Here is a 24,994-nt window from a genome sequence, read left to right as displayed (position 1 = left end):
TCTTTCAAGGTGGAAAAAAACTGGCTCAAATTAATACGTCATTCAGACTTTCTTGAAAACAGCTGTGTTCACTTTTCTCGCTATAATTATAAAATAACTTTTTTAAAGGAATCATTGTTATCTTTAAACTCCTGACTAAAAGAAAGGAAGTAAGCCTTCTGTATTTGGGAGCTATCTCTTTTGATATTTGGAGAGACATACCACTTTGGAGTATGAAAAGGAAGGAGAAAAAGGTCATTGAAAAATTGATGTTTCAATGTCTTAATCATGTTTCGTTTGATCTTCAAAGGTGGTAATGCTCAATTTGGAGTTCACTCATCTGTGGGCTCCATGATGTATTTTAAAAGCACACTTGGTTATTTATTTTCAGGACGATAAGGAAGATTCAAGAAGCTGACAAGGTGACTATTTGTCAGAGAAATGGTTGAACCCATAGGCAACCAGTATGTTGTGGCAAGACCAGTGTATTCAGAACTTTGGTTTGATGAAGATTATCAAAAGGTGCATAGATACCACAAAACCTTTCTGGATCACCTCAGAGTGTGCTTTAGGTAAGAGACCTTCTTTTGTAAATCCTGATTTTAAAAACAATGATGAGCAGACTACTAATTTCCCATGTTTTCAGTCTTGTTGGTGTGATTCTTAGCAGTCTTCCTGGTAAAAACATTCAAGGAGTTATTTGTTTGGGTCCTGCAATTTCCACCCTGGCATGCTGAAAGAGAAAAACTTCAGCAACACAAATGACTCTTCTTCAGCTTCATTTTGTACATTTCAATGCATATCAATGCGTACTATTATGGGCTACTCAAGTGCTTTTTGCAACTCTCCTGCATTCAGATGTGGTGGCCCAATCATCCTGGATTCTTGGAGGTCCAATTCAAAGTACAATCCAAGATTGATCTACGAAGCACTAAAAGGCTTCAGTCCAATCTCTATACAATCAATGGCACACTTGAAAATGTTCCAGACTTTGTATCAATTCAACAGTAGATTGATACAGTAAGGATATGTAAGGATATGTAGAAAGGTATTCTGGTGGCTGCCCAAGTCTGCAGAGGTCCCTTTCCCTGAAGGCCTGTCAAAATCTCAATCTAACAATTTTTATAGAAGTACTGTAAATAGCTAGGAAATAGAAATACAATGAGGCTGATTTTTGCTTGTTTTAGTATGTTTTTTTAAATTTCATATATTGAACTCAAGGTGGTGGCTGCATTAAATACTCATATTTAAATACTCATTTAAATTAAATACTCATTAAATTAAATGAGGAATTAAATACTCATATCCGAGACTTCTCTCGACCCTCTATCTTTCCTTTTTCAGTTTTAATTTCCATGTTCCATATATATAAGTTGTGAGAGCAGGTTGCCAACTGATTTCTGGAGGGCTCCTTTGTCTTGAAAAGCAGTGCGACAAACAGAAATTGCACATGTAAAGCAGTTGCAGATTCATTCTTGTGAATTGATTCATCTGCTGAATTTTTGTTAGTACTGTAATGGAACTGCCAAAGGCATAAGAGCCAAGCTGAAAGACAGGTCAGCTTCCCTACTGTGAGGATTCAGTACAGGTGAGAAAGACACGGTGTGCTAAAAATGCTGTAGAAATCAATCACTATCAAATTATTATCTGTAAGAAAATAGAATTCTGGTCTTTAAGGTTGTTGTGTCTTGGACTTCCATGAGATAGAATTATTAGTAGTAGATGTGGTGGTTCATAGGTGGAAAGCTTGATGTACCCCTTGCAGGGAAACAATGGCAGGAGAGAAGTATGCCTTTTTCTCCCACTTGTGTGCTTCCCAGAAGCAGCTGATTGGTCACTGTGGGTTACAGGATGCTGGATTAGATTGCCTTTGGTCTGAACCAGCAAGACTTTTCTTCTGTTTCTTATATCAGCATTGAAATGGGTGCATTGTGTTTTCAGCTGCTCTTCACAAAAAGCCAAGAAAATTGCTTTTGAATTGTTTCCTCTCCTCTCCTGGCTTCCTACATATCGCCTTAAGGAATGGATTCTCAGTGACATTGTTTCAGGAATTAGCACCGGGCTAATAGCTGTCTTGCAAGGTATGCATTTTTATTTTTTCTTTGCAAATCATGTCTTCCTTACTGCCTTACATGAAATTATCTTTCTCTTATGATTTAGATTTTCTTTTCTCTCATTTTAGGTCTAGCATTTGCTCTGTTGGTGAATATACCTCTGGTCTATGGACTCTATGCAGCCTTTTTCCCAGTGATTATGTATTTTTTCTTGGGCACTTCAAGACATATATCTGTTGGTAAGTTAAACAGCATTCCAATAATCTAGAGCAGGGGTGCCCAAACCCTGGCCCAGGGGCAACTTGCAGCCCTTGGAGACTCCCAATCTGGCCCACACAGAGCCCCGGTTTTCAACGAGAAATGGGCTTGCTAGAGCCCATGCTGGACCGACACAACTGCTCTCAGAGTGAGGGAGACTGTTTGACCTCTCATGTGAGCTGTGGGACAAGGGCTTCCTCCACTACTTGCTGCTTCATGTCTGTGATGGAGCAGCAGCAGCAAAGCATAGGCTGGTCTTGCTTTGTGCAACCCCTTTTATAGGCCTTGAGCTATTGCAAGACCTTCATTCAGTCATATAAGTTCCATCTCTACTATATTCATTTATGTAAATTTATGTAAATTTATTCAAATTTGAAATGGAAATTAATTCTTTTTTCCCAGTCCCCGACACAGTATCAGAGAGATGATGTGGCCCTCCTGCCAAAAAGTTTGGACACCCCTGCTCTAGGGCCCAATCCTGTCCAACTTTCCAGCACCAGTGCAGCTGCAATGCAGCCCTGAAGTAAGGGAACAAATGTTCCCATACCTTGAGGAGGCCTCTGTGTCTGCCTCCTCACCACAAGATGAAATGCATGCCCCACTGGCATAGCTGCACTGGCACTGGGAAATTGGTTAGGATTGGGCCCCTAGAGGGCTATGGTATCTCCTTCAGTATCTTGATAACCTCACATTAACATTTTCAATAAAATAGGGTATATCATGGATCAGTTCTGAGGCTGAATTCTATACATACTTTCCTGAGAGTAAAGAAAAAGGCATGAGTAGATTGCATGATAGGCCTCCAACAAAGGCCTTTGCACATATGGGTCTGGCTTGTTAAAGTTTCTATATTTCATAGAGGAGGCTTATAAATTAAGGTTCACTCCTATCATGCTCTGCCACATGTCAACCCTGGGCTAATGTACACTGACTGACCTCCTAATTCTACTTGCCTAAAATGTTCAGCAAGTTTCAGAAAGATCCATGGTTCTTTTCCAGGCAGTAGTTTTCAACCCATAAGCAAAACAGGGTGGATTTTACCAATAAGCTAGTTGGGTTGCCCAGAAAACAAATCACCTTGGAGAACACTTTGTGACTTGAGTGCTTAAAGAACAGCATAATGAAATATTGCCACCTTGGCTACACTGCACACTTAAGAATGTATGGTATAAGCTTCTATTCAAAGTGGACCAATTTGGATTATATTTTTAAGCCTTAGTGGGTCCCAGGTGTTAAGTGCTGTGTACGCTTATCCTGTCCATGCATATCCTGTCCTCAAGCATTTCCCTATTTCCATGGAGAGGAAGCGGTTCAACCACATCCCCCATACACACATACTGCTAAAAGCATGTTTAGCAACGTATGTAAGGGAACAATTTGGATGAACCACCACCATCACCACTCCAAGTAATTAAGGAGATTTTTGAGGGAAGTGGGAGAAGCAAATGGAGGGGCCATGACATGTGTGCAGCATACTGCACATATCTGGTAACACGTGGGGCCAGTTTGGGCTTAAACATATTATCCGGAGCAACCTAGAATCTTTTAAACAGACTTGTAACATTTTCTTACTCAATACTAATGTTGCACAGGTCCTTTCCCTGTTCTGAGCTTGATGGTTGGAGCAGCTGTTTTAAGGATAATCCCCGATTCTGAAACACCTGTTAATGGTACACTAACAAACGATTCAAGTTTGATAGATCAACAAAGAGTCCTGGTGGCAGCATCTGTAACTATGCTTGCAGGCATTTTTCAGGTGAGTATTTCCAAGCAGTATCCATAACACTTCTGTTTATCTATCTCTAAGGAGTCTATTATCTGCACACATCCACCAGCCCATTCACCCAGTCCACTCCACAGTGTGCCACAAGAAGAGAGCCAGCACACTGGCAGAGCGGAGCCTTCAAAGCAAGCAGCTCTCACATGGCTTGAGCAATATGTCAAATCTCTGATCTGAATCCTCATTTGATTGTCCATCCACCAAATTCCCTCTCTGCACCTCAACTGCACCAATCCTGAGCAGCCCAGGGTGCGCGGCTGCGGCGGCACAAAAAAAGACTGCCTCCACATCCTGCACACCCAGGGCAGCCACCAGCAGCACCCTTCATCCCCTTCCCCTGGGTAAGCACAGTACCCTACAATGGGGCTACTCGATTCACCACCGACCAAAAGGTCAGCGGTGAGGTTAAAGTCTCTGTGTCGGGCGGCAAGCCCAACAAGGAGGCTTTGGATCTGATGGAGCAAAGCTCTACCAGTTCTGCCTCCCTCCCTCTCCGCTCCTTCCCCCTGGAATGCCTCCCCCTGCCCTCTCCCCGCTCTCCGCCCGCCTCCCCCCTCCCCAGAATGCCTCCTCGCCCCACACCCCCACTTACGTCTCTGCTGCTCGATGGTCCCTGTGACTGCTAAGCAGCAAAGGCCGGGCACCCACCCAGCGTTAGCCCAGCGCCAGGCTAGCACCAAAGCTTGCCCGGCGTTAGGGCTCGCAAATGTTCCTTACGGCATGTTTGCAACAGTGCACGCCAGTGGTGAGTTGGTGTGCGGAGCTCAGGATTGGGCTCCCAATCTAGAATAGATTCAAGTGAGAATTTGTGAGTGGTAAGACTGAGGCAAGGAAAAGGCGGGGGGAGGAACTGGGGGAAGCCGGAGGCCTGCTCTGTTGTATCCTATCCTCCATATTGGGCTGCCAAGCCTGAGATGGATGCTCTCAAGTCTGCACCAGCAAAATTGCAGGGCCTGGGGACAACTTTTGTCCCCTTCCCCCAAGGAGAACAGCAGTAGCTGTTTTGGTGTCACTGCACCTGGTGGCAGCGCTGCCAGTAGGACTGGACTGTAAAACATTAATCAGGAAGGAAGGAGAGGAGCCAGGCTGTGTGCACAGCATGAGTGCAAGCACTGCTAATCATGTGTGGCAGATTCAGGCATTAAAATACAATCCAGACTGGCTCAGTATGTACAGGTCCAACCTTGTTATACGTTGATATTTTATACACGGATTTGGCTCAACATGAATGGCCCCTGCAAATGAGAAGGAATGTGCTGATCCCTGGAGAAGGGGGAAAATGCATCTCTTTAAAATCACAGTTTAAAAAACTGCTTTTCTTACTGTTGTAGGGAGACAGGCATGCAAGCAATCATTCCGTTCTTCAGCTGAGCCAGGGAAAGGCAGGGGGCCCTTTGCATTTCTAGTTGCTGACTGCCTCTCTATAACAGAGAGAAAAGCTGTTTTTAAACCAGAATTGTAAAGGGATGCGCTTCTTAATTTTTTAAAACTTTTATTTAACACATTTTATGGTATCAACAGAGAGCCCCAGAATCAAACCCCTGTGAATGTTGAGGCAAGACCTTATTCCATAGGAATAATGGAAGGGCAAGAAACCTGGAAGTGGGTCTTTAAGTCTATTTTTCCACTGCTTTTTTATCCACTGATTTTTTTAGCTGCTAGGGGTTCCAGAACCCCAGTGGATAACGAGGGATGACCGGTATGTGAAACCCTGCTCAGAATTAAAACTGCAAAGATACCATCCACCAACTAACATTGTATGCATGGGAGGTGGGCTTAGGGAGTGCATCAGCTCAGGGGTAGGGCTTACCAATGTGTTCTTTCCCCCATCGCATGGTCAATGTCAACACAGCTTTAATTTTTGAATAGAACTTAAGTCATGTTCCTAAGTGGGTCGAAATAACACAATGTGGATGTTCAGTATTAGTACTATGGGTGTGACAAGGTTGCCATTTCTTTTCTGTTTCATTCCCAAGTAAATACTGTTGATTGCTTTGTGTTCCAGCTGCTGTTAGGTGTGCTGCGGATTGGCTTCATAGTTATTTATTTATCCCAGTCATTAATAAGTGGATTCACCACTGCTGCAGCGATCCATGTTGTAATGTCCCAACTGAAATTCATCTTTCAATTGCCAGTTCCTGGATATAATAAGCCACTGGGAATTATATGGGTAAGTGTTTCAAACCACAAGGGATTACTCCTTCCCTCTCTGGTTATATGAGACATACATATACAACAAATGCTCTTAAATACAGTAGTGCTTGCCACAGTACAGTATATCATTGAGCAGGCTTTCCAAATATCCTGTCAATAGTATGTATGTCCCCCACCACTGAAACCTGGAATGGGTCCCTTCGGTGAATGAAGAAGGCCTTCCTTCAAAACTCCCCTCAGCCAGCAATTCACAGAGAGAAGTGATAGTTCCCCCCTCCCCCCCCCAGAGACTTGAGGGTGGCATGAAAGGGCACTGATCCTACCACTGCCTCCTCTGTTCATGGATTTTGCTGGACAATGTGGTTCTTCAGAAGTCTGCAAAACTTGCTTGACTAGACATGACAGCAGTATGCACACCACAGAAAACAGTGCCTTCAGTGCTCTTCTCAACTACTGTCAGTTTCTGGCTCATGGCAAATCATTTTGCTCAGTCTTCCACATCCTGACACCTGTGGTATGGGTATAATACTGACCCGCCTTACAGTACTGTTGCAATGATTACTGAGGTAATGTATGTGGAGAGCCCTGAGCACTTGAAATGAGATCTATAAATGCTTACTATTGTTATTATGTATTGTCCACTGCTAAAGCAAATTAAAGACTATTTCTTTTTCATTTTGTAACAGACATTAAAAAGTGTATTTGAGCAGATTACAGACACAAATATTGCAGATCTCGTCACTGCACTCATCATCCTGGTCATTGTGTTTTTGGTGAAAGAAGTTAATGAGCGTTTTAAAGCCAAGCTTCCAGCACCAATCCCCATTGAACTCTTTGTGGTAATGATTTTTTGTTTGTTTTTTGAATGAATGTTTTAACAGACAAAAGGATACAGAAAACAGCAGAGGGCATTTCAATAAAACTTGTGCTATGTACTATCAAAGAAATTCCATTTTTGTCCAGTTTTGAGAAAAAAAACAAGACCACTGCTAACATTAAAAGAAAAAACGTGTGTGTATTTCTGATCACCCAATTGAGCTTTCCCCTGTCAGCAATCTGCACAATCCAAACATGATGTGCAACCGCCTATGCGATACCCTCCACAACTGAAAAATCCATTATTCAGGTACAGGGGACTCTCCAAAACGACATGGGATGGAGTGTAAAGTTCCACAGAAGGAGCAGGAGAATGAAAACAGGGGGGGGGGTATTTTGTGCTATCAGAAGTGCCTTTCAGCTGGTGCTAGGCACCTCTGAAGCCAACCCATGGTATATGAAGGGAATCCACAATCCAATCCTTCACAATTGGTGCATCCCTACATGACTTTATCAAACTGCTTTAGATTTGCTCATCTAGTGAGTGGGATTCCAAAAACGGGGTTAAGCTATTAATATGCTGGACTGCAATGAAATGCCATTGTTTTTCCGTTTCAGCATACTAACAGACCAATCCTATCCCCGCCACCACTGCTGTGCAGCTGCGCCATGGAGATACATGCTGTATCCTATGGTAGAGAGGGCCAACAGGAGTTCTCCTTGGGGTATACCCCCTGTTGCCCTATGGTCTTCTCTGACCTGTGCCAGCTCTTTGGCTGTCACGGGTCTGGGTGGATTCAGGGAGGCCTGGTGAGGTCTGGCAGGAGGCATAGCATATTAGTGGCACCATTGTTACCTATAACTGCACCCTGCCCATGCCTGCCACGCCGCTTCTCCAACCAGTTACACCCCTTTGCCACCCACCTTCCACTCCCTTGTTCCAACTCACCTCCTCCTGCAGTGCCTGGGTGCTCTAGTGGCCCGCACGCAAGGCTGACAGACTTTTGTGCTGGCGGCCCTGTGGCAGGCATTGCCACTGCATCTGCAATGCCGATGGAGTGGGACTTCCGCTGTTGGAACACTCATCCCATCAACAGAAGGCCCACATGGGATTGGGCCATAAGCTACCTCAGGTAGAACTATGCTGGGATACATTGGCCATTTTTATGAACTTTCTATGTCTAGCTACTCAAATATGGAAAGTTAATATTTGAGATTAGTAGCTTATTTTTTAAAAGGATTTGACAATTTGGAGGGAAATATTGTAACAGAAATCTAGGAAGTAAATCATGTGTCTACAACCAAGATTCTCAACCAAAGAAACACCTTCTTTAATCTCATGTGGCTTGTTTTGCTTCCTTCCAGACAGTCGTAGCAGCTGGAGTATCCTACGGCTTTAATTTCAAAGAAAGATTCAAGGTGGACGTTATTGGAAAGCTAGGTAGGGGGTAAGTGCACACAATTTGGGAATGTCAATTGCAGGTGACACCTTTCAGATAAATTGCTTATCATGTAATAGAAGTGAAATTGTGGGGACCTTTTACTACATCTTGATTAAAATTTAAAATGACTGCTTGAGGCCAGATAAAATGGACTGGTGAGCTGTATCAGGCCTGTGCAGGGCCTGCTAGCTGTGATGCTAACTGAGGTGGCAGATTTGGATGTGGGAAGTGCCCCCCTCCCCACATGACAGCAACTACTCCAGCATCCACTTTGCTCTACCTGCACCCATTGCAAAGTCTGCAAGAGGTGGATTGGGAAGTCCCATTGTACCCCTGCAGGTTTTGTACGCAACACAAGGCAAGTGAAGAGGGTGCTAAGGTGGTTACCGTCAAGACAGTGGGTGTGGGAGCCGTCCCTCAGTTCAACACCTGAAGCAGTGGACTCAGTCAGTATCATGAGCCCTCAGTGTCAGTCTGGCAGGGCAATATTGCATGCTCCGATACACATATTTCAGCAAGAAACAGAAAATGTCTTACCTGTATTTGACTGTGTAAACCACTTTGGGTGCAATCCTAACCCGTTATGTCAGTGCTTTCCAGCAGTGACATAAGGGCAATGCAGCTCCAAGGAAAGGGAACAAACATTCCCTGACTTTGAGGAGGCCTCTGTGAGTGACACCCAACTGCAGGGTGCAGCACATGTCCCATTGGCACTGCTATGCCAGTGCTGGAAAGCACTGACATAAGGAGTTAGGATTGCACCCTTTGTGTATTACGCTTGTCGAAAAGCTGTATATAAAAATTCATAATAATAAATAATAATAAAAATATTAATAAATAGGCAGTTAAGAAATATCTGGCCAATATAGGCATTGATAACAGTTGTACAACTGCAATGAGTTGCATGACTAGGAACATTGCACATTATACAGTGATATCTCACCAGTTCTTAAATTTTGGGGTAGAGTTCAAACTAGTGAGCACCCAAAAACCCCAGTCCAAACAACTGGTGGACTGTGACACCACTGCTATAAATAATAGCGTACTTCACTGAGGTTCTCTTTATCTCACTTTCAGGTTTGAAGCTCCTGTTGCACCAGATCTAAGTGTTTTCCAAAGCTGTGCGGGTGATGGTTTCTCCATTGCTATTGTTGGCTTTGCCGTAGCTTTTTCTGTAGCTAAAGTATATTCCATCAAGCATGATTATCCCATAGATGCCAACCAGGTAAGAATCAACATGTAAGCCAATGTCAGTTCCAAATAAAATGCCAATGAAACATGTTAGAAGCTACAAAGTGTGCTTATGCACACTTCCCTGGGATTAGATTCAATTGAATTTAGTGATGCTCACTTTGAAGTTTACATATATTAGGACTGATACAAAGAAATTGTCTAGTCATTATTGTAAATATCACCTTGATTTTTAAAGGAACTGGTTGCCTTTGGAATAAGCAACATCTTTGGCGGTGCATTCAAAGGATTTGCTGCAAGCACTTCGTTGTCAAGATCTGGTGTTCAAGAGAGCACAGGAGGCAAAACACAGGTGGCGCACAATTTAGGCTTATATGGTAATGCAATAAAGCCTGATTCTAGAACACAGATTTACAATAGACTGTTCTCATGTAGGTTGCTGGCTTCCTCTCAGCAATCATTGTCATGATCGTCCTCCTGGCCATTGGTCATCTGCTGGAGCCATTGCAAAAGGTACTGACTTTGAAGCACAAGAATTTCTCTTGCTCGGCTAGGACGTAATTCTGTTCTAGCCAAGCAAGACTTTTGAATGGCAATCAACTCTTTTATCTGCTGTGTTTTTACCGGATGTTTCTACGTTGTTGCATATTGGGTTGCTTCCTTAATTAGTTAGTCATAACAAAGGAAATTAGTCATAACTAAGACCAATTAATTTAAGTGGGACTTAGTCATGACTAACATGACTAAATCCAAGCTAACATTTACAACATCTTACCCCCAGTTTTCACCTATACCTCCTTCCTGCTGCAGTTACCCACACCAGATGCCACCATGTTATGTAAAATCCCCCAACCTTCAGAAACATATTGCAGGTATGAGACTGGCAAGATTAATTTGGAACATCCCCACCTAAGCACCAGTCAGAAGGATGCATGGATTAATTTTTGGACTATACCAGGAGTGCCCAAACCCCAGCCCTGGGGCCACTCGCAGCCCTCGAGGCCTCTCAATACGGCCTTCAGGGAGCCCCCAGTCTCCAATGAGCCTCTGGCCCTCCAGAGACTTGTTGAACCCTGCACTGGCCCAACGCAACTTCTCTCAGCGTGACACAACTGCTCTCAGAGTGAGGGAGACTGTTTGACCTCTCGCGTGAGCTGTGGCATGAGGGCTCCCTCCACTGCTTGCTGTTTCACATCTGTGATGCAGTAGTGGCAGCAAAGGAAAGGCCAGCCTTGCTTTGTGCAAGCTTGAGCTATTGCAAGACCTTCAATCATTTATATAAGTTCATCTTTAATATATTCATTTATGTAAACTTATGTAAATTTATTCAAATTTTAAATGTAAATTAATTCTTTTTTCCCCCGGCCCCCGACACAGTGTCAGAGAGCTGATGTGGCCCTCCTGTCAAAAACTTTGGACACCCCTGGACTATACAAATGAAAAGGTCAAATATATATTACTTAAAAACTGGTCATAAGTTCCTTCTCTTTTGAGTTTCATACATGGAAGGAATGACTGCATCACAGGTGAACAAGGATTGATGCTTAGAGGGCATTTTGATGCCTGAAGCAGAAAATCCAAATGAAACCTCAGTAGTAAAAATATAATAATTAAACAGTTGGCCATTTGCTGTCCTGTGCCACCTGCCACCTGCTTTTATATAACAAGGCTTTTTAACCATCAACATCCTGCAAATACTGAATCACTTTCCCAAGTATCACTTTTTCTGGGAACCATTTTTGCAAATGCCACCACTCCATTGGAGACAACAGCTGTGCATAGCAGCGGTTGACTTGACCCACGAGTTTTTGTTCTTCACCCTTCCTCCCCCAAATCATGCCTCTTTTGAAGGTTTGGCTAGCTATTCTGCCCCATCTTGCCTACTGGTTCACCACTGTCTCAGCCATTTCCAGCAGAGCATTACTGTACCATGTAGTCATCATGGCAGTGGGGTCAAGTACCACTAGTACTGCTAGTACCACTGGTTGAAAAGCACTGTTGTATAGTGCACTTGAATTACAACACAGGATTTAAATGAGAATTCTAATCCTTCTTTAGAATCTTGCAGAAAAGATTTCTGTGTATGAGGGTCTTTTCTCTCCAGGAATAAGAATATTACTGGGTTATGCTAAATCTGCTTAACATTCTTCAATTCAGTGACTAGGTGATAGGTTCCCTTAGCTTACCTTAGTGCGAGCATGGCCCAACCATGAGGCTGAAAGAGACAGTTGATGCAGGGTCCTGCTGCCTCTTCTTCCCACTTCCTGGATTTGAAAAGGAAGAGGGAAAGAAAATGGAAGAGAAAGTGGGGAGAGGAAAGAGAGGAGGGGAGGGCTGGGCTAGAGCACCTCCTGTCCTCCACACTCCCTCTTCCACGCCAATCCCGAGAAGAAGCAGCAATGGAGGTCAGCAGGCTGATAGAGTCAGCTGGGTAAGGAGTACCCTGAGGTCAGCAGGGTAAGGGGGTGATAGTAGGTGCCATAAGGCAGTGGTACTATGCAATGAGGAGGCAGCGTCATTTGGCTTGCTGTCTCAGGCACCTGGAAACTTTGGGCTGGCTCTGCATGAGTGGGATAGAGAAGCAAGTCAAAGAAGGTACATTTTTATTCCACCATTTTTGGCAGACTGTAAGAGCCTCATGCTCTTACAGCACATGCATTACACACAATGAAAGCTGACTCCTTAGTCACCTGAAGCCAAAGGAAAGGGTGAGAGAAGAAGCATTGTCCTTTGATACACATTCTCTCTTTCTATGATCTATTCTAAGTATTCATTTTTTTTCCTGTTTGACTTAGGGCGCAATCCTAACGCATTTTCCAGCGTTGACATAAGGATAATGCAGCTCCGAGGTAAGGGAACAAACATTCCCTTGCTTTGAGGAGGCCTCCATGAGTGCCACCCAACTGCAGGATGCAGCACATGTCCCATTAGCACCACTATGCCAGTGCTGGAAAGTTGGTTAGCATTTGGGCCTTAGAAACTTAAAGTGAATTTTCTTTTCTCATTGACAGTCAGTCCTTGCAGCGTTGGCACTTGGCAATTTAAAGGGAATGCTGATGCAGTTCAAAGAGATAGGAGTTTTATGGAAAAAGGACAAATATGACTGTGTAAGTAGGAAATCATAATCACATTGTGAATAAATCTTGTGGTTTAATTTGTGGTTGGTCTTAAAATCTATTTTAAGCATGGGGAAAGTTAGTTACTGGAAAATGATGCTAGTTAATCCACTCCCTCCCACTGTTGCCTTTATTCATTTGGCCTGGCACAGGTGCCAACAATGAAATGAGGGAAACTATTTGCCAGCTTCGGCTGCTTCATGATGGGTTTTGTTTTGTCCTGGTGTGTTCGTTCATCACACCAATGTGCAAATGTGCAGCATGAGTATATGCAGCTGCGGTTCTTAGTAGGATTTCCAGGTTGGATGTACCCCAAACCCTGACATTTCTGAGATGCAACCTGGGGTGATGTCAGAAGACGGCTGACCCTTGAAAGATGGGAAGAAAATTGGCAAAGGGGCAGGACTCTGCACATTTGCTTAAAAATGAGGGGGAAATTCCTTCCAAATTGGGAAGATCATTCCTGAGCAAACCACCATTGCGGAGACGTTAAGCTTCAAGAATATTCTTATGTCCGAAATTAAAGAAGGGCTGCAATCTAAAGCCAAAGCATTGAACATTGGCTTAAGGGTGCAGACAAGAGCTGATACATACATTTACAAATAAATATATTTCAGGATTATACCATGAACTTTAGCAGGACTTCAATCTCAATTTCAGTCATTTACTGTACTCCACTGACTATGCCATCACATTGGCAGTAATGGTTTGGCCAGGAGAGTTTTGCTCCCTGCAGTGGCATAGCTCAAAATGCCAAGCTCAAAATGATGCCCCGGAAGTGATGTCACAACTGGAACTGTCATCATGCCCAGGCTTTTTAAAAGGTGCAATTTGGGGGAAAATCTGCCTCCTCAGAACAATTAGTCTCATAGGTCAGTTTTGAGTTTAAAAAATCCACTTTTTGTTCCACAAGGCAGTTGTGTTTTCATTTTCTTGTTAATTGTCCATAACTTTTGATAGAATACAGATATTCCAATGCCATTTGTTTCATTGCATTCTGCATTAAATTACCTTTCCAATGATATGTAATGTGATGGTATTATTCATACATAACGAGATCCATCATTGAAGGTATTCATGATAGCCAATTATTTTTGGCAGCTTATTTGGGTTGTGACCTTCCTAGCTGCTATTCTCCTGGGCCTGGATCTTGGACTAGCAGCTGGAATAGGATTTGAACTCCTGACAGTTGTCTTCCGTACACAATTGTGAGTAAAGATTTGTTTATTCATTAATTCCTTATCTATCTCATTGTCAGCTTATGATCTTGAAACAGTTTCTAGTAAAAGCTACAAACACAATTCATCATCACAAATAGCGCCATAAAAACAATCAGTACATCCTAAAAACTACTAACAACCATAATCCATCAGCAGCAACTAACCATAAAACTTGACAAGCAAGCAATTGGAAGCAGGAGGGAGACATTATTAATTCCACTACTAATTCTATGACTATCTTGTGAAGACCTAATGCTAGCCTATTATTAACATTCAGATAAAGTTTTGAGATATAGAGCTACAGAGATACAAAAAAGGTGGAGTCTTTTTCATGTTTTGGTTCCAAAATATTTTGCTTCATGGACCCACATGCTTGTTTACTCAGAAGTAAGTCCCACTGAATTCAGTGAGTTTTACTCCCAGATACATGTGCATAGAATCACACCTTTCAACACAGGAATTTGTCTCTTTTTAGACCTCACCTGTTAGATATATGACCACAACCTATTTTGTTTCATGTATGAGCCTCAACACCCATGAAGAGCAGTCTGGCAAGCCACTTCGCCAATTAGTCAGTACCTGCTATAAGCACACCCAGTTGCTTGTGGCACGCAGTGCTCTTCAGCCTAGTGAATAGCATCTGGATCAGGGCCACAGCATTCAGGCCCTGTCAAGTCCAACACCTGTCCTCAGGGCCATGGAATTCTTTGCTGGAGTCAATTAGCCCCTGTACAGAGCCACAATTCCCAGGATTTCCTGGGGTATGGAAATTACTTTTAACAAGCCCAGGTCTGGAGGGTTGATATATCATGAGTTCACAACCTTATTAAAATAATTTGTTGCTCTGTCTCCACAGTATTCAACTCTTTTGATCTTTCCATTTATTTTGCAGTCCAAAATGCACAGTTCTGGCTAATATTGGAAGAACTGACATCTACAGAAACAGAAAAGATTACACAGATGTAAGGATCTGATTCTTACCCATAGAAATTAAAGTTTGCAATTTGATATGATAGGGTGCTTTTAACAAATATGTTAAAATTTTGTACAACAAAATGTTAAAAAAACAACATTTTTGTGGCCTAGATCTATGAACCAGAGGGAGTGAAGATTTTCAGATGCCCATCTCCAATCTTCTTTGCTAATATTGGGTTCTTCAAGGACAAAGTGACTGCAGCGGTAAGAATGCTGTTGGTGATAATTCCTTAATAGAATTATTTTTCATATAGTAATTGATTTCAAATAGTATACTATGACACAACATTGCCTTGTCTCCCTTAATCCTTGGGAACTGCCAAGCTTTCCCCCAAGACTTTCCTTCTGAAAAACCAATTCTTTAAAATTAAATACCGCTAATTTGAACATTTTCAGGTAAGTAGTAGAAGACACTTGACTAGTACTGACCTGCCTTTTCTTAGTTAAGCAACAGTTAAGGAAAAGTTTAATTTTTGTCACATTCTTCTCACTATAAAACTGTAAGCCTAAACTGATTGGCGTTTATGACAGCGGAACTCCCATTCCGTTTTTGTAAACTGCACAGTGGCATTGCAAAATATGTGCCACTGTTGCACACCGTGGGACCACTGGCACCAATGTCTGGAGGTCCCATGTGAATACCAGAACCACATGGATGTCATGCTAGAGCTGGTAGGTTGGTGGCATGGGAGGTTCATGGATGGGGGGAGTTGGGGCAGGGAGAGGGAGGAACTGAGTTGGTTCAGGGAGGGAGGGGCTGGATCTCAGTGGTAGCAGTGTATCGTACCCTCTTCCCTTGGCCCTGGCCTGTCTCCTTTCTCTCCTTAGACTTACACCAGCTACATAGCTAGTGTAGGTCCAAGGAGACTGACAGCCCAATCCTGAGCTGCCCAGAACGCTCAGGCTTGGCGGCACCGAAAAGGGCTGTCGCCGAATTCTGCGCCTCCCACGCTACCGCAGGAGGCTCCTCAGGAGAAGGGGACATTTGTCCCCTTCCCCCGAGTAAGGTAAGCAGCCCTGCAATGGGGTTACTCACTTTACTGCCAACCAAAATGTCGGTGGTAGAGTAAAGGCGCTCGTGCAGGGCACACAGCCCTCCACGAGCGCCCTGGATCCTGTGGAGCTCAGCTCCGTGGATCCTCCTCCCGCCTGCCCCTTGGCACGCTTCCTCCCTGCTCCCGCCAGCCTCCCCCCTCCCCAGAACGCCTCCCCCACGCCCCCGTCCATGCCCCCCCTCCTGTTCCGCAGCCCAGCGTTCCAGGAGACCGCTGAGACACAGAACTTGGGCCACCGTCCAGCGCTAGCCCAGCACCAGCCGGCGCTGGGCTAGCACCAGTGGGAGCCTGGTGGTGAGCCCCGCAAACGTGCCTTACGGCATGTTTGCAACTGTAGCCGGCAACACAGAGCCATGCTGCCGACCACAGGATTGGGCTCTTATAGGTGACAAAGTGGCTTATCAAGAGGTAAGAAAAACATTTTTTACTTACGTCTCAATGCCTTCTGGTTGCCCCCCACCAGAGTATGTAGCATAAGTGGCAGGAGATAGAACTGGGCTGTTATTCTCCAAATGATTTTTCAGGATGTTGGTCTAGCAGCATTTGATCAATGTAGTAGTACAACTGGTACTTTTAAAGAAAATTATTATGCTAGATAAATTAAACTCTGGGTCTTGAAAGCATATTTGTTGCTGTTGTTGTACAAACTTTATAAACAGGGTCTGCATGCTCCAGTTTAAAAAATGTTTAGAACTTACCAGCATGATGATAAAGGCAAAACTGTGCTAAACCAAAACAAATGCAATGTTACAGGTTGATTTTAGTCCCCTGAGGGTGCTCCGCAAGCGCAACAAAGCTCTGAGGAAAATCAGGCAAATGCTAAAGAAAGGAGAGCTTCAAGTGACACCAGTAAGTACTTGGAGTTCATTAAATGACAGGTACTATTAATCTCTCTCCCAATTTTCAAGTAACTCATTCATGTCAACAAACTGAACTTGGACACCAGTTTAGAGTGTAAAGAATAGGGCAAAATACATGCTTAAGAACAGAAGAAAAACCTTGCTGGTTCAGGTCAAAGGCCTGTCTAGTCCAGCATCTTGTTTCCCACAGTGCCCCACTAGCTGCTTCTGGGAAGAGCACAAGCAGGAGAGAAAGAGATTCTTCTCCCCCATCATCACTCCCCGCAACTGAACCTGGAGATAGCACTTAGCCTTCAGAACCAGAAGCCACTGATAGACCCGTCCTCCCTGATCCAATCCCACGTTAAAGTCATCCAGGCTAATGGCCATCACCACATCTTGTTGCAATTAGTTCCACAGACTACGCACTGCAAAAAAGTACCTCCTCTTGTTCATCCTAATTCTCCTGTCAATCAGTTCCAATCATTATGTGAGTTACTGTTTACCAAAGCACACTTAAAAGAAGGAAGTTTATTGCTGCAGTCATAAAGATAAGATTTATAGCTCAAGAAGAGGTAGAGTTTTCAGTGTCTTTTGAAATAGTTTAAATTCCCTGTCAATATTCAATTTAAGAAAATCTTAAGATTTTGACTCGATAAGGAGAAAAAGGTTTTAACAGCATTGCAACACAACTGGAACGCAATCATATGAGGACTTTTTCATACAGTCTACAATGGTGGTTCTCAAATATTTTCCTATTCCACATCATTCAATAAGGTGCCTGAAGCAGGGTTGTTCCTACTATACAGAAATTCTGTGACAGAGTGCCAAAATAAACAGAAAGAACCCTGGATAAAGGAAAACAGAGGTTTCCTTCCCAACAGTGCTTTTCAGAGTAACCCAGCAGTGCTATTCATCAAGGCAGCCCATTTATTTCATTAATTTATACCCTGTCTTTTGTGATTGAAGTCACCCCAATTTTCACAAAAAACAAATATGGAAATGTACAAAAATGTAAAGATCCAAAGCACAAGAGCACCAGAGCTTTAAATTTACAACCAAAACATTCTTACAACCCAATCCTGTGCATGGCTACTCAGAAGTAAGTTCAGTAGGCTTACTCCCTGGAAAGTGTGCATAGGATTGCAGCCTTATTTAAATCATAACCCACTTTCCAGCACTGGCACAGCAATGCCAATGGGACGTTGCATCCTGCAGTTGGGTGTCACTCACGGAGGCCTCCTCAAAGTAAGGGAATGTTTGTTCCCTTATATCAGAGCCGCATTGCCTTTATGTCGGTGCTGGAAAGTGGGTTAGGATTGCACCCTTGGTCAACTTAAATAACTTGGTCAAGAACTTGGCTAATGGTCAAGTCATTTTCTGCAGCTAGCGTTTTGATCATTTTCTTCCTTAAATACAGAAAGGTTTTATTTGCACTGTTAATGGTGTGAGCGATTCAGATGAAGAGCTGGACAACAACAGAATTGAAGAATTGGATCAGCCTGCAGATACCAAAGACCTGCCAATCCAGATAGACTGGAACTCAGACCTTCCAATTAACATCACAGTTCCCAGAATCTATATCCACAGTCTGATACTTGATTTCTCAGCAGTATCATTTCTTGATGTTTCTGCTATGAGAGTCCTCAAAGAGGTAACAGTCTTTCATGCAACTTTTAACCAATGGGTATAGAAACGGATTAGACATGTTTTCATCACATTCATGTTACCATTCATCACATACCATAAACGATTATTTCCTATATTTGCTTATATTGTACAAAAACCTGTAATCATATGAATACATTCTCCAGGATATTTCATTTCTTGACACCACATCTCATCTGTTGACCTTGCATCTCTTGACAGGGGTGGGATACAATGGGACAAAATTATCATCATGTGAAATAATAGATAAACGTTGACTCCACCATGCAAACAACAAATGTACTGGTCCAACAAGGCCTGTGAACAAGAGCATCCACCAACCATGCCCAGGAGTTATCCCTGTATGTCAGGGGTGTCCAAACTTTTTGGCAGGAGGGCCACATCATCTCTCTGACTCTGTGTCGGGGGCCAGGAAAAAAGATAATTAATTTGCATTCCAAATTTGAATAAATTTATATAAATTTATGTAAATGAATATATTAGAGGTGGAACTTATATGAATGAATGATGGTCTTGCAATAGGTCAAGCCCATAAAAGGCCTTGCGCAAAGCAAGGCCAGCTTTTCCTTCACTGCCGCTGCTGCATCACAGACGGGAAACAGCAAGCAGTGGAAGGAGCCTTTATCCCACAGCTCACGCAAGAGGTCAAACAGTTACACTGAGAGCAGTTGCGTTGGGCCAGCGTGGGCTCCAGCAAGTCTCTGGAGGACCAGAAGCTCATTGTAGACTGGGGGCTCCCAATGGGCTGGATTGGGAGTCCCTGAGGGCCGCAAGTGGCCCCTGGGCCGGGGTTTGAGCACCCCTGCTCTATGTGATGCTCCATATGAAGGTCTCTTCCTTAGGGAAATTGCATGAATCCTATCTTCCTATTCTATTTATCATGTATGATAAATTTATAAGAGTCCGTTTTGTCACATATATCTGTAGCATGGAGCCACAGTTGGCACACGTCTTACAAAATGTGCAAATCAATACACATGACCAATTGTATACCAGTCACGTGTTTGCCTAAGTGACAGTACTATACTTCAGTGTACAAAAATTCATCTGGTATCAGGAAAAGGCCCTATGTCCACTGCTCTGGGCTTCGATTAAGGATTATTTCCTTAATGTTTTCTGTATGTTTTCTGGACATTATGTCAACCTATAAATAAAAGTTACCCACTTCTCCTTTAACAGACTATAAAGGAATTTGTTCGGGTTGATGTGGACATCTACATTACGGGAGCACATGGTAAGTACATTTATCCAAATCCATCAATGATTATTTAATCACCAGCAGTGACAGGCTCAAAGTTGTTGTGTTTTTTTAGTTCTGTCTTTAATATCCTGAAGATATTTTCTTGCAAGTCATCCCTATTGATTTTACTGGACCTTAACTGCAGGTGTAAATTCTTTAAATTGCAACCCGGTACCTCATATCCTAAATATAATTACTTGAAAAGAATTTCACTATAATGTCAACTTCTAGGAACAATCCTTCTAGTTATATTTAATGTTCAGGGTCATGTGGTCAACATTAGCTGCTTTTTTTGTTCTAACTGAATGATTTATGAAACGAAACAATTAATTAATTTAGGAACAGTTGGCTTATTGCCAGATTACTGAACCTGAAAGAAAATAGGGTAAATTCATTCAGGAGTATTCAGAACGCCATTTTTCCTGAACAATTTTCCACGCCTATAAACTTATTTTGTTTCCTTTCTCCCTCAGATGGCCTCCTGGATAAACTGGAAAGATGTGACTTTTTTGATGATGAGATTAAGCCATCCATGTTTTTCCTCACCATTCACGATGCAGTTTTACATATATTGGTAAAAAAGGATATTGCTACCAGCTCACCAAAGTTCAAACCCATTATGGTAAGAATGTGCTCCAGCGTCTGCTCTTCACTTGGGCTAGCATCTGAATTCCATGCAGTGAATGAGGTTAAAGATAATCAGAACAAGCTGCAGGCTTTTAAAGCCTTTCTTACCTTAGAGATCACTGCTGTGCAATTGCATGGAGGTAGTACTGTTGCCGGCATTCAAGATTTTGTGGTTAACGTAATGCAGTTTCTGTTGTGGGTAGAACCTCAGACTGATATCAGTTCTGCAAAATTATTTTAAGTTAATGAAGGGCAACCAATAGTCCTCCTCTGTAACTCTGAAATATCTGTTCTACCTCAGGAAAAGCAGAGCAAAGATCATTATATAATCTGTACAAATGGAGGACTACGTAATCGGGATTTTAAGGTAAGTTGCATTTTCCTAGATAACATATTTTATCATGAGCAAAGTTAAGAGCACTTTTGAGACTTTGTCTTGACATTGCTCCATCACTATTGCTCACTCTGGATTAGTCCCTTTATTCTGAAGCCAATAGGAGGTGGTCATAGCTTTAGGCAAGCTAAGTACAGTGAACACTGGGGCGAGTGCCCACTTTCCCCTACCTCATGCATATACAATTTAATTAAGAACATAAGAACATAAGAACAGCCCCACTGGATCAGGCCATAGGCCCATCTAGTCCAGCTTCCTGTATCTCACAGCGGCCCACCAAATGCCCCAGGGAGCACACCAGATAACAAGAGACCTCATCCTGGTGCCCTCCCCTACATCTGGCATTCTGACTTAACCCATTTCTAAAATCAGGAGGTTGCGCATACACATCATGGCTTGTACCCCATAATGGATTTTTCCTCCAGAAACTCGTCCAATCCCCTTTTAAAGGCGTCTAGGCTAGACGCCAGCACCACATCCTGTGGCAAGGAGTTCCACAGACCGACCACACGCTGAGTAAAGAAATAGTTTCTTTTGTCTGTCCTAACCCGCCCAACACTCAATTTTAGTGGATGTCCCCTGGTTCTGGTATTATGTGAGAGTGTAAAGAGCATCTCCCTATCCAATCTGTCCATTCCCTGCATAATTTTGTATGTCTCAATCATGTCCCCCCTCAGGCGTCTCTTTTCTAGGCTGAAGAGGCCCAAACGCCGTAGCCTTTCCTCGTAAGGAAGGTGCCCCAGCCCCGTAATCATCTTAGTCGCTCTCTTTTGCACCTTCTCCAGTTCCACTATGTCTTTTTTGAGATGCGGCGACCAGAACTGGACACAATACTCCAGGTGTGGCCTTACCATAGATTTGTACAACGGCATTATAATACTAGCCGTTTTGTTCTCAATACCCTTCCTAATGATCCCAAGCCTTCTTCACTGCCGCCGCACATTGGGTCGACACTTTCATCGACCTGTCCACCACCACCCCAAGATCTCTCTCCTGATCTGTCACAGACAGCTCAGAACCCATCAGCCTATATCTAAAGTTTTGATTTTTTGCCCCAATGTGCATGACTTTACACTTACTGACATTGAAGCGCATCTGCCATTTTGCTGCCCATTCTGCCAGTCTGGAGAGATCCTTCTGGAGTTCCTCACAATCACTTCTGGTCTTTACCACTCGGAAAAGTTTGGTGTCGTCTGCAAACTTAGCCACTTCACTGCTCAACCCAGTCTCCAGGTCATTTATGAAGAGGTTGAAAAGCACCGGTCCCAGGACAGATCCTTGGGGCACACCGCTTTTCACCTCTCTCCATTGTGAAAATTGCCCATTGACACCCACTCTCTGCTTCCTGGCCTCCAACCAGTTCTCAATCCATGAGAGGACCTGTCCTCTAATTCCCTGACTGTGGAGTTTTTTCAGTAGCCTTTGGTGAGGGACCGTGTCAAACGCCTTCTGAAAGTCCAGATATATAATGTCCACGGGTTCTCCCGCATCCACATGCCTGTTGACCTTTTCAAAGAATTCTATAAGGTTCGTGAGGCAAGACTTACCCTTACAGAAGCCATGCTGACTCTCCCTCAGCAAGGCCTGTTCGTCTATGTGTTTTGAGATCCTATCTTTGATGAGACATTCCACCATCTTACCCGGTATGGATGTTAGGCTGACCGGCCTATAGTTTCCCGGGTCCCCCCTCTTTCCCTTTTTAAAAATAGGCGTGACATTTGCTATCCTCCAATCTTCTGGCACCGTGGCCGTTTTGAGGGACAAGTTGCATACCTTAGTCAAGAGATCTGCAACTTCATACTTCAATTCCTTAATAACCCTTGGGTGGATGCCATCAGGGCCCGGTGACTTATTGATCTTTAATTTATCAATGAGGTCTGAAACATCTTCTCTTTTAACCTCTATCTGACTTAACTCCTCGGTTAGGAGGGGCCGTTCGGGCAGCGGTATCTGCCCATGGTCTTCTGCCGTGAAGACAGATGCAATGAACTCATTCAATTTCTCTGCCATCTCTAAGTCTCCTTTTATCTCCCCTTTCCCTCCCTCACCATCCAGAGGGCCAACCGCTTCTCTGGTGGGTTTCCTGCTTCTAACATATTTGAAGAGGCTTTTATTATTCCCCTTAATGTTGCTGGCCATGCGTTCCTCATAGTCTCTCTTGGCCTCCCATATCACCTTCTTACATTTCTTTTGCCACAGTTTATGTTCCTTTTTATTCTCCTCATTAGGGCAAGACTTCCATTTATGGAAGGAAGCTTCCTTGCCCTTCACAGCCTCTCTAACTTGGCTGGTTAGCCATGCGGGCACCCTCCTGGATTTAGTGGAACCCTTCTTTCTTTGCGGTATACACCTCTGCTGGGCCTCTATTACTGTTGTTTTAAGCAGCCTCCATGCACTCTGGAGAGATTGGACTCTTTTTACCCTCCCTTTCAACCTCCTTCTAACCAGCCTCCTCATTTGAGGGAAGTCCGCCCGTTGGAAGTCAAGGGTTTTTGTTAGAGATTTGCCTGGTATTCTTCCCCCAACGTGCATGTCAAAACGGATCGCAGCATGATCACTGTTCCCCAATGGCTCAGTAACGTTTACATCTCTAACCAGGTCCTGTGTACCGCACAATATTAAATCCAGAGTCACCTGTCCTCTGGTGGGCTCCGTGACTAGCTGATCTAAGCCACAGTCATTTAGCACGTCAAGAAATCCGGTTTCCTTATCGTGACCAGAACACAAATTGACCCAGTCTATATGAGGATAATTGAAGTCCCCCATGATTACAACCCTGTCCCTCCTTGTCACCTCCCTGATCTGTTTCCTCATTTCAAGGTCCCCATCCGATTTCTGGTCTGGAGGACGATAGCACGCCCCCAGTATTACATCGCTGCACAAGCCTGGTAATTTAACCCACAGAGATTCTACGGTGGAGTCGGACCCACCTTCAATCTCTACTTTGCTGGATTCTATCCCTTCCTTAACATAAAGGGCCACCCCACCTCCAACACGCCCCTGCCTGTCCCTCCTGTAGAGTTTATAGCCCGGGATTGCGGTATCCCACTGATTCTCCGCATTCCACCAGGTTTCCGTTATGCCCACTATGTCAATATTTTCCCTTGTCACCAGACATTCCAGTTCTCCCACCTTTGCTCGTAGACTTCGGGCATTCGCATAAAAGCATTTATACACGGAATGCCCCAGGATGGGCTGCTTATTTGCTCCTTTGTCCCCGCATCCTCTCATTGTGCCAAACCGTCTATCACATCCCATCACCCTACCTTTCCCAATTTCTTCTCCTACCCTGCCTTTGTCTTGTTGTTCTCTAACCTCCCCATCCTCATCCCATAGGGATGAGGAGTCCCGCACCGGATGCCCCTCGGCTCCTGACGGCCTTCCCCCAGGGATCAGTTTAAAAGCTGCTCTGCCACCTTTTTAATGTTATGTGCCAGCAGTCTGGTTCCATTCTGGTTCAAATGGAGCCCGTCCCTCTTGTACAGGCCCCGCTTGTCCCAAAACGTTCCCCAGTGCCTAACGAATCTAAACCCCTCCTCCCTACACCACCGTCTCATTCACGCATTGAGACCCCTGATCTCCGCCTGCCTAGCTGGCCCTGCGCATGGATTATGGCCTTACTAGTATTTTCATGCCCTTATAGCAGAACTGTGTAAAGCAGTAGCTGTCGGTTGAAGATACAATGGCAGAATGCACTTCTATTCTCTTTGAATGAAATCTCTGAGACTGCTGAGATCCAGTATATGCCCTAAAATATACCATAGTATGGTGGATATGTAAATAGCAACTTGCAGGATATTAGCAACTTGCAGCTCAATTCTGTGCATGTTTACCCAGAAGTAAGTCCCACTGAGTTTGATGGAATTTACTGCCAGGATTGCAGCCTTCACAGTTTGTTTCAAGCATTCTGGTTCCAACGGTAGAAAGAAACAAAACCAAAATACAATTCCTATATTCAGAACAAATGGTCAACTCATGTGCTGTGAAAGATAGAAAGAATCTCATACTCTTGGAAATCTCAGTTTGTCATAATCTGTCTTTGCACACATTGTTGACTTGGAATGTTTCTTAGTCAGTTTTTCTCACTATTCCCTTCCTTCCACCTTCGCAGGAACCACCAGAAACAAAATTATAATAGTCATTACTAGTGGCAATCAGAAGACAACACCATAATGTGGAATAGCTG

The 24,994-nt window shown here is 43.6% G+C and overlaps 1 protein-coding gene across 1 annotated transcript; it reads left to right on the top strand.

Annotated features, from left to right (window-relative positions):
- Positions 1-420: 420 nt before the first annotated feature.
- On the top strand, positions 421-24,994 carry SLC26A3 (solute carrier family 26 member 3). The gene is made up of 20 exons (XM_066633408.1): positions 421-551; positions 1,921-2,060; positions 2,162-2,272; positions 3,884-4,047; positions 6,077-6,241; positions 6,912-7,064; positions 8,407-8,489; positions 9,561-9,708; positions 9,913-10,026; positions 10,110-10,187; positions 12,686-12,781; positions 13,892-13,998; positions 14,903-14,972; positions 15,097-15,189; positions 16,794-16,889; positions 18,300-18,533; positions 19,727-19,781; positions 20,261-20,409; positions 20,716-20,781; positions 24,920-24,994. Exons 1-20 carry the CDS (start codon positions 421-423, stop codon positions 24,941-24,943), a joined length of 2,277 nt encoding a protein of 758 aa, XP_066489505.1. The 3' UTR covers positions 24,944-24,994.

This window comes from Tiliqua scincoides, chromosome 7, assembly GCF_035046505.1.
Source record: "Tiliqua scincoides isolate rTilSci1 chromosome 7, rTilSci1.hap2, whole genome shotgun sequence".
Classification (NCBI taxonomy): Eukaryota; Metazoa; Chordata; class Lepidosauria; order Squamata; family Scincidae; genus Tiliqua; species Tiliqua scincoides.
The sequence above is the reverse complement of the archived record's forward strand: the minus strand, read 5'-3'. Positions and strand labels throughout refer to the sequence as shown.